The sequence below is a fragment of the Montipora capricornis genome, chromosome 10, assembly GCF_036669925.1.
Source record: "Montipora capricornis isolate CH-2021 chromosome 10, ASM3666992v2, whole genome shotgun sequence".
NCBI classification, from domain to species: Eukaryota; Metazoa; Cnidaria; class Anthozoa; order Scleractinia; family Acroporidae; genus Montipora; species Montipora capricornis.
In genome coordinates, this window is record NC_090892.1 from 3,963,057 (window position 1) to 3,973,056 (window position 10,000).

The following is a 10,000-nucleotide window of genomic DNA, read 5'->3' on the forward strand; positions in this document are numbered from 1 at the left end:
AACAAGGCTTCTCTTAAAAATACAACAACACAAAAATCTTACACCACTTTGAAATGGGGGAAGGAAGCTGTGTGTATGTGGCAAAGAAGTTGATCCAGCTTTGGGTGTCTGCTTTTCCTCTTGGAGGAGGTCTGCCAAACCTTTACTGCATTCATTCCACGGATCAAAACCTAACATTAAAATAAAACCATGTTAAATGTTCTTCAAGATCATTTGCATCAAGACAATGCTGTCAAGCAATATTTGGTGAGGTATGGGATGGTTATGTTTTGTAGCCACCTTTTAGACTGCTGTTTCAAACCCATTGTGTCAGGAAAATAATTTGTTCAGGACCTTGTTCCTATCCCCGAATTAAACTTGATTTAGTCTCTTTCTGAGATATTTTAATGACTAAAATGTAGCATGATAGAAGTTGAGAAATATGTGCGCTTGTGCCCAAACCTCATACCTAAATCATCTTCACCATAGACTTTTAAGTGTAAATTTGCCAGACCCAAACCGCTGCAAAGATCGGCAGAGAACAGACTGGAAGTACTGCAAGAGTAACAAAATATAAGGTATGAATTAATTTTATTATCATATTTTAGTGTTAAAAGTTCAGGTTTTTGAGAAAAGGGTTGCTGCAGTTTTTATGAACACTCTCAGGTTTTGGTGGGCAGAGTGGGAGGTCTGGTAACTCCCTGTAATTTTGTATTGTAGTATATGTGGCAGTTTCTATTGTTTTTAGTCGAAATTACTGCTTCTGTTGTTTGGTCTTTCGACTTCAGTTGGGGTAGCAACCCAATCATGAGAGTTTATACCACATAACTCATTGGTTTTTTTTTTTTGTGGAGAAGTTTACACCCATACTATTAACTTCTCACTAACTAAGTGTGATGGCCCTACTGGGGAATATTGGCCCGAGGTCATGACAATATTCTCCAATACAGTCCAGAGAAAGTGAGGTTAGTAAGTTGTTTATTATAATTATGGCATCGTTTCTGTGAGAGATCAGAGACTTCACTTCGTTAATCTTCATCTTCCATCAGCAAACTTTGAACTGTAAGCTTTTATATGTAAAATTAAATTCCGCTTGCTCTTTATACCGTCATGATGAAAAAACTACATTCCGCCTTGTGAATCTTCATCTTCCATCAGCAAACTTTGAATGGTAACCTTTTATATGTAAAACTAAATTCCGCTTGCTATACTGCTGTGATGAAAAAACTAAATTCCACTTTTTAAAAACTTTTTGTTTTGCTCAACTTGAATTGGAAACCAGGACCGTTTCTATGGTAATGGTCCGTACTGTAAAATCCCAACCGAAAAGCAGCCAATCAGAGTGATCCACATAGTCTAAGAATTCCTTGCCGTATAATAATATAGCTGACCTTACAGTTACTAATAGTGTTCAGTGTCACATTGAAAACACACTATGAATGAAAAACAGTTATTAATCTCTTACTCTATCACACAAGCATTTTCTGTATTTCCCCAACCTGTAAACAAGAGACAAAATAGATTAGCTCTTGCAGCATTCTTCAGCATCTTCTATAAAGTTTGCTACTTGATTAAAGAAAAAAAAGAGATTTGAAATAACAAACTGAAGACAGGATTCGTGCTGGATTTTGTCTATAAAATTCCAGGAGTATTCAAGGAGTTTTCAAGAGCCAGAAATTGAGTTTTTAAGGAGTCTTTAATAAGAGGATTTCTATGCCATACATAGTGTTTCAGTGTTTTCTTTGCTGAAAAAGCCTACCTTGATATTCCTTACCACATCCTGCAAGTGCACCATGGACATGTTAATTTTAGGTTTTAATGTTTCCATAATAGTCAATTTTGGGCTCAGATTTTTGAAATGTCTCTTTTAACTTATCATGATGCAATCTCAACAATTTTCACCCAAGCAAAAATTCAAGGAGTTTTCAAGCAGTTTTCCACAAAATCATATTTTTCAAGGGCTTTTCAAGCGCCCTTGAAGTCCAAAATTAAATTCCAGGGCTTTTCAAAAACTTCAAGGAGTTGCACGAACCCTGTGAAGAACCTAAACTTCGGTCTCGGCATTAGATTCTGTGCAGATTTGTGTAGCAAAGGAGCTGACAAAAGCAGGGCCAAAATTCTCCATTTCGATGACACAATTTATCTATAATCTTGCAAAGGCAGTCTCCTTTTGTCAGCCACAACAAAAGGAAGATTTAAAACAGAGATGGTTTGCTTAAAAAACTTCCGCTGTCTGAAAACCCAAAAGTCTGCTTCTAGTTGACATGTCTCTCAAGCCTTGGCAAAAGCAGTCTAAGAAGGATAGTCTGCTATTCCTGTTTGCTCCCTTACCTGTGTTTGGGTTGGTTGAATGGGGTGGTTTTGAGGGTTGGGGTGGCACATCGGTAGGGGGGACGGTGTGGGGAACGTGGGCACGTGGGTTCCTCGAGTCGTCACAGTCCTCTTTACATTGTGGTATTGAATTATCTTTATTCGCTATAACAGGTTTATTTGTATTATCTCCATCCTCACTTTTCCCAGCCCTTCAAGAACATGAACACTTTATTTAACCAGGGACACATTAAACACCTCAGTTCTCTAAGAGCAAGAACTTGCATAAACTCTGGCCACTCAGGGTTACTAAGATATACATACTGTCCACGCGAGTGCTCTCACCAGCACCCATTAATGTGCAATCCCTGTGATCAAAATAACAAAAAAAGGAATAATCCCAGTTTCTCACCCTTCCCCATGTTAACCCCGCCCAAAAGGATTCATATCTGGTGAACAAAGGGGAACTGGAGTTTTCATCTCTAAAATAACGTTTCTCTTTTAATCGTCATCCTTTTGGCCTTCAGGCCAAGATTACTAATGCAATAATTTATTACATCACAGCATCCAGTTAGTTTCAGCCACATGCAGGTCCAAGACCCAGTGCCTCTACACAATGTTAAATTTAACAGGACAGTGGTTAGCTCTGGCTCCAGTAAAGAAAGCAGGATAAGATGAACTTCCTGCAGAGAAGTTGAGATTAAGTGAATGCTTCCCTTGAAGGGGCAGATGTTATATCCGGGGTCCTAGGTTCGGTGCGCATGCGTAGCAGTGCTTGAAACGTCATGTCACCTGTACTCTAAAAACTGAAGTTTTTCATCTGTGGAAAAGAGTGGCAATGGGACAACAGCAGCAAACCGCATCTGGAATATTCATTTCTGTTAGCTGTCTGTTCATAATTTCACTGAAATTCCATAGAATGCCATTCTACTCTTAAACAAAGGGTAAAAAAAAATCTCCCTCAAAAGGCGCTTTATTGTTTTGTAGGATTATTGTTAATTCAGTATTAAAAACTTATGTCAAATTTAAAATAATATTAATGTGCAGGTCTTGCTAATAATGTTTCCTCAGCCAGATTGATGGCAAGCATAGTTTTACACGTATATCTGACAGAAAACATTTGAACGGGTTTTGACTATCTTTCAACAAACCGTACTAGAGATTTTCAAGTCCCAAATAACATAAATTCGGGTTCTAGAGTTATGTTCTAGAGAAGGTCTTTTCATCTCTTTCAAACCACAACCACATTACTACGTGTTTGACACTACAGTTTGTCTGTTTTTTTGCGCAAAGGACAATTCCATGCGAAACTCTTCTTTATGAACTGGCGTTCCTAGGCAACAACTCTTTTTCTGTACTTAGAATTTAGTTTCCCCCTAATAGGGTGGATTTTGTGAGGCCTTTTGTTCAAATTTTCCTCATGTGTCTGAAGTGGCACGAGATGGAGCCATTCGAATCCCCATAGTTGTTCCACGAATTTGCAAATTCTCTGAGCCGTTACAAAGTAGACCAAACTAAGTTGCTCATGCCAAGAATCTTGTGAGGTCAGAGTCGTGTTTTCCGGAGTTAAGAAATTAATTAAGCAATAAATACGTGACCTCCGATTAGGTCAGAAACAAAAGATTTAATTAGCAGTACAGTGGCTCGGCACGTGCGCTTTCTTCATTTTTTGTCGATTTTGTAGCCATCCTCGTTCCCTGCTAGCAGGGTTTCTTTTCTTTTGCGTTCGCTGGGTTGACGAGTACGGGAAAAGAGACCTCTGCCATGGATCGAAACTCGCTCTGATCCAACCGCCGTCCACAACCTTGGAAGGCACTCTTCAAACCGCATGCCCCATGATATGTTTGCTGACTGTGACTTGAGCCCACTGTGTCCCGCGCATCCCTTTACAGTAATTCCGCTGTTGTTAAGTGAGCCCACACAACATGAAGTATGACGTAAGGATTCGGTCGCTAAGTAAGCGCCGTACATGCTCAACACAGTGACTTTCGACCCATGGCAGAGGTGTCTTTTTCCATACTCGTCAATCCAGCGAACGCAAAAGAAAAGAGACCTCTGCTAGCAGAACTATGATGTAAAGCAAACCAATTCTGAAGTCTCAGGATAAGGTGATCCTGGACGTTCTAATCGTTAAATTCTCGCTTTGAGTTTGAGGAGTGACCCTACCTATTCGGTTACCCGTCATTTTCGCTAAAGAGGCACAACTTACCTGATCCCTAGAACTGTCAAATTGCCAAAGAAATTTAAATCTCGGTTTATATGTGAATTTTTCGCTGTCGTTGCTTCCCTAATGACAGCCTTAAATCTTGCCAGCAACAAGAGGCTAAGGATCTTACATCCTTCACTTATTAACCACTTCAAGATTCTTCTACGAGCTACAAACATATATTGCATAGTCCTCCCGTCACAGAAGAAACGCAAGTTTACGCGATCTGCTCGAACGTACAAAGCTGCCCGACGGCCGTGAGCCCAGATGAACGTTGGATACAATCACCCGCGGCTCTCCCTGACCTTTCCAAAATTTGGTGATCATTTAGGGAAGAAAATACACTTTCTCCTGTATAAATTAAGAACGACTCATTGTTATGATTTAATATCCGCATTTTGCCCATTCGTTTGTGGTTTTTTGTCTGAATAATAAAAGAGGCAAAACATTTCTGTCCAAAATAATATTACTTAATCAAAACACGCACTTGCAAGATATCGTTCTAGCCACTCAAACGTAAAACTACCTCTCAACGCGTTTTTAAGTCAGTTTGCTCCGATCTGTGTAGAACTGGGTGCATTGTTTTTCAAGGGAAAGAGCCCAACACTTCTAAAAAATAAGCTCATCTCAACTGCTGTTGGAAGAGGAAACAACCAAGCGGCCACCGTTTTGGGGTAAAGATGTGTCCAGGCTAATATAACTTCATATCAGGGTAAAAATATTTTCATGGTTTCTAACTGGTAGACTAATTAACTCCAGCAAAGTTTCTGGTTCATGACACACAAGTAAAGATTAGACGCATCAGGTGTAAAAAACTCCGCTTCCATACATAAGAGGTGTGAACTCTACGAGGTCGGTGTTTAAAAACAGCCTGGGGCATATTTGGGCATTTACGATAAGCGTTGAATAAGGCATCTACCTATATCGATATATCGCTCATCTCACATCATAGGCGGCCCAGACGTTGTTTGTGATTCACATACGTGACAGTATTGCGTTACGTTTTCAGCCATTTAAGAGAATGTATGAAACGGTTCGAAAATCGCTCTAAATTCAACTTGTAGTAAAGGATTTAAATAAAAGAAACTTACTTTAGTCTGCTCGTGTGTTATTTTGAAGTCTTTGTGGCAGCTGAGGCGTTCTAAAGTCGTTCTAAAGCCATTTTGACGATTTAAACTTTTCCAGGTTTGCTTGCCATTAAAGTGGAAAGCATAAGCATGACTCACTGAGGGACTATTGGGCAAACGCTTTACGGGATTGGCTTTCTTTGCAGAAGTGGATCCAGCATTTGTTTAAACAGGGGATTATAAGTTTAGATGGAAGGCTAGGGGTCTCGGCTGTAGACGCATTTACAATTGTAGCTTTTCAGAAAAAAAATCATACGGTGGGTTTTAAAGAATGAATTTTTCTGCTTTTTTATTCCAGAGAAGTTAAAAGACACTGAAAGTACAGTTTGTCGCTTTTCCACACACCGATTCAATAAAGCAACTTTGCAAGTTCTCAACACTAAGGAGGGGGATGCAACCCACGCAACCCTCCCTCCTGGGTCCTCCTTTGTTTTGCGCGGTTTATGTTTAATCGCAAAGCTTGGAATGTGAGGCCTTGTAAACAAACTCTTACAACAAGACAACTTTTGCTCTGCAATTTACTTTAATCAAAGCAAGGACAAACGTTGTAAATTACAATTTTAAAAGAAAGGGAAGAAATGAGTCGTTCCTTGGCGTTTAGGATGACAAAAGTCACATCCAAAAGCACAAGGTCACCATATTAATTAGAACTTCCCAGATACCTTCCGCGCGTATTTTCAAGTGAACTTAATTAAGCGACGCTTACCAATATAAACTGAACCGCCAACTCATCTTCGATGGAAACTGCTTTTACAACTTGAAAAACTAACGCTATGGTTACACGGATCCAATTATGAGAAAGCTTATGATAGAGACACACGTGCAAGTTACCGGAAATTATAAGTAAAATTATGCTAATTCCTCGCAGCTAAGCATGGTATAAATCAAATGTTCAAGACTAGATTGTTGGTTTTGAAGTTATCCACCAGAGTAAAACAGAATAAACATCTTGCACTACTGATCTTCATCCAAACAGCTATGCAAATTCGTCCTCTAAGCTTCTTGTATACTGAAGGATAAGTGACGAAGTAAGGCTCAATTTTCTTAGGAAATGTTTTCGACGGTGAATAAATTCAAAATCAAAAATTAAGGAAAACGAAAAATAATAATAACCACAACAAAACTGAGTTATGCGCCAACTCTGAGCGTGTCATCGCCAAACATAACTGACCGCTTCTCTGAGTCTCGCAATAAGCAGGGCCCAAGGAATTGTTCCTCGATTACCGCAAGAAACAGCGCTTGGAGGCGATCTATCTACAAAATAATAAACCTTTGCACTCTATCACTCTGCAGTGAGACGACAACGAAACAATTTCTAACTAAGTAACAGTGACAAGAAGTACAATTGTGTAGGACGGGGGCAAGGAAAGGATTATGAATTTCCTAGCAGTCGGACATAGCACAATTAAAGTAAAACAAAATACAGTTTTGCTTCAGAGCAGTGTTGATCAGAAGAAGATGCCGTCGAATGACATTTCTTTCCTTCAAAATCTCGCATGACGTAACTACATACCAATGCATGAAGCGTTAGAAACTTAACGCCTAAAACGCAATACACTGCAACAACGTGAAAAATTAGATATAGAAACAGGTGAGTCACTCATGTCTTGTGTGTTAATCAATGAGCAAACGAAAACCAGCGGTCAAAATTGAAGTTCTCCAACGGGGGACTACCAAAAGTAATAATTAACACGTGGGAAACTGTGAGAGTTGATTCCGGCCAAAAAGGAGAAATCATAAACAATATATGAATAACGTTAACGTGAGATCTTGCAAGCGAGAACTGATACCAAGGGCGCCTTTTGTATCGAAAACTTTCTTCTGTAATGCTGCGCGCAGTCGAAGTTAGAGACACGGATTGTCACATCTTTGTTCGTGATTGAGCAGTTAATTGTAATGTACTGCACCGTATGTGAAAAGTAAAGACTACCCTTGCTCAGTATCAGTGCTGACTTGGTCCACAATAAACAACTCTACTAAGAAAAGGAAGGGACTTGCCGAGATAGAAGTATTCTCCTGAACTGAAAACTGTACTTGAAGTTATGTGGGGGTGTGCCACTTCGCACACATGGTTTCTTGGGCTTTTGGTGTTGTTAAAGAGAACCTACATACTTAGACAAATTCGATTTTACTCTGTTAAGACAGTTTAAATTCGCCTTTACCAGAAAAATAGGAATAAAGTGAGTTTGATTACCCAAAGATTGGATATCAGAACGACCAATATTTGCTTTTTATATTCTCTCAGGCCGCCATTTTAACTTCAAGACGTCACCCGGTTGCTGCTTTGGGCTAGAGACAAAAAGAGCGCATGACAATAGCAAGTACCGTACGACGACGTAAAATCCAAAATGGCGGCGCGAGGAAAATTTCAAAACAAACACAAACGATTTTAAACTACAGTTTTTTCCTGATTGATAACATTTTTTATATCCAACATTTTAGTGTAGTGTTTTGTGGGAGTGGAGGTTCCTTGGCTATGGTTTAGTATGTCTTATGTGCTGGTTGAAAAGAGCTCGAGAGTACTGGTGAAAGTCGTTGCCGTTTTGGCACAGAAAGAAAAAAAAAATTGTAAGGTCTTATCAAACTGGGCACCAAAACCCTTGTCAGTAATCTGGCCTGTGAACAAGAAGTTAAATTTGAAACGAGTTTGCAAAAGAAGGGAAAAGCAGCATTTATTAATATTCTAGCATTGGAAATCACACTTACTTGAGACCGTCTTCGGCCGAAAAACCCGATGTTTGCCAGAGTGGCTGGAAATAAGGTAGAGACTATAGTGCTGAGTACATCTTACACTATACCAACGAAAACTTTAGCTGCATATGATTTGTTTACGAGTGACGTAATACACCCGGTGATGCCAACAACAAGAAAACCATCGGCAACTTCTGTAGTAATAACATACTCTGTAGCGCACGTAAGATATCCGACATATTAATTGACGTCTTCGACGTTCCTTTCCTGTGGAAAAAAAACGGGGAAAAGTTCAGTTATGCGTTCAGTTTCACGTTAAAAGAGTGTTCTGTATTTCTTCAGAAACTGTTTTTCTTTAGAGACTAGCGTGCCTACGGGCTTGGTGCGAAAATTAATTTGTTTAGTCAGACGACGTGAATTTTGGGAAAGTTATCTCTCACGCGCTGCTTCAGATCTCTGAGCTTATAGATATTTTTGATGCACGCACAAACAATTGCCATTTGGGTTGAAACACTGTTTGGGAAAAGTATTGTGAGATTTTTGTTTGCTTTAACGAAGGAGGAGAATATGCTTTCAGTAAGTGTTAACGATGAGCCGTGCACTCACTCTATGTCACAGTCTTCCCGAATTCCATTGCATGACTCTGATTTTATCGATCTGTTGGTCGAAAAATGGCGCATTCAGCCCCATATAGTGCACAGCAGACTTGAAAGATCCGCAAACGTCAAGCAAATTCAGCCAATCACGGAAAGCGTTCTCTCCGTAATCGTATAACGAAAACACTTATCTCACCAATGGTTTGTATCTTTGTCTCTTCCTCCGAATCCAGCGTCTTTTTGGTATAAAATATCGGGAAATCCGCGCAAAACTTGTCCATAGATGGGCTGAGTATGGAACTGCGAACAGATGCATGTACCATTTTATCCACGGTCCACTTGCTCAGCGTTGTTGTCTCGTCGCTGTCACTCCCCTGTAAGATTTAGGACGGCTCAAATTAGTTCTTAACATTGCGTGTTACGATGTAGAGCATTGTCAGCTAGGGGCGCTGTATAAATCAACGATCCAGGGTGTTGCTAGCGCCACATTACGCGACAATCAAAAGCGCTAATGAAGAATGCATATTTTCACCACTTTTTCTTGAAAGCCATTTTATTTAATTTACCATAGCCAACAAGTTTGCTTAATCGAGCCGTTTTCCCTTTTTTTTTTTTTTTTGGTTTCAAGGTAGATTTTAATCCACAAAATATTCCACTGGCGTTTGTTAGACAGGAGATGATTAAAGCTAAATTGGCTACTCGCTCTCGTGAAATAATCTTCATTACCTTTGGCGCGAATCACCCACATCTATCCAATAACAAGAATGAGCCATATAACTTAAATTGTTATAGTTACTATCACAATTTTGCAAGGATTGTGCTCTCTTGGATCCATGATTAATCCGTATTTAATGATTAAAAATAACAGGATAACAGGATTTAGAAGTGGCACGTTCGCCCTGCGGCTCTTCCGCGTGTCAACTGTTCTGGATCGAAGTGATTGGAATTTGGAATTGCTGGTTTCTGAAAAGGGAGCCAAAACCGGAGAACTCAGAGAAAATCCCTCGGAGCAGGGCTGAAAACCAACAACAAATTCGACTCACAAATGATCGCCGAGATGGATAATCAGTAGAATCGAACCCAGGTTGTAG

General features: G+C 39.7%; 2 protein-coding genes across 2 annotated transcripts in view; both read right to left on the reverse strand.

The window, feature by feature from the left end:
- The window catches only part of LOC138020171 (uncharacterized), an 11,442-nt gene extending 8,290 nt beyond the window's left edge, over positions 1–3,152 (reverse strand). Inside the window, exons 1-6 of the mRNA XM_068867196.1 lie at positions 3,082–3,152; positions 2,311–2,501; positions 1,739–1,759; positions 1,445–1,478; positions 449–534; positions 43–170 (exon numbers count right to left, since the gene is read on the reverse strand). Coding sequence (XP_068723297.1) covers positions 43–170; positions 449–534; positions 1,445–1,478; positions 1,739–1,759; positions 2,311–2,501; positions 3,082–3,152 — 531 coding nt within the window. The remainder of the gene's footprint in view (positions 1–42; positions 171–448; positions 535–1,444; positions 1,479–1,738; positions 1,760–2,310; positions 2,502–3,081) is intronic.
- Positions 3,153–6,126: 2,974 nt separating this feature from the next.
- LOC138021822 (uncharacterized) overlaps positions 6,127–10,000 on the reverse strand; it is a 15,033-nt gene continuing 11,159 nt past the window's right edge. The window contains exons 7-8 of the mRNA XM_068868840.1: positions 9,106–9,283; positions 6,127–8,580 (exon numbers count right to left, since the gene is read on the reverse strand). Of these exons, the coding sequence (XP_068724941.1) occupies positions 8,432–8,580; positions 9,106–9,283 (327 nt within the window). The 3' untranslated portion in view covers positions 6,127–8,431. The remainder of the gene's footprint in view (positions 8,581–9,105; positions 9,284–10,000) is intronic.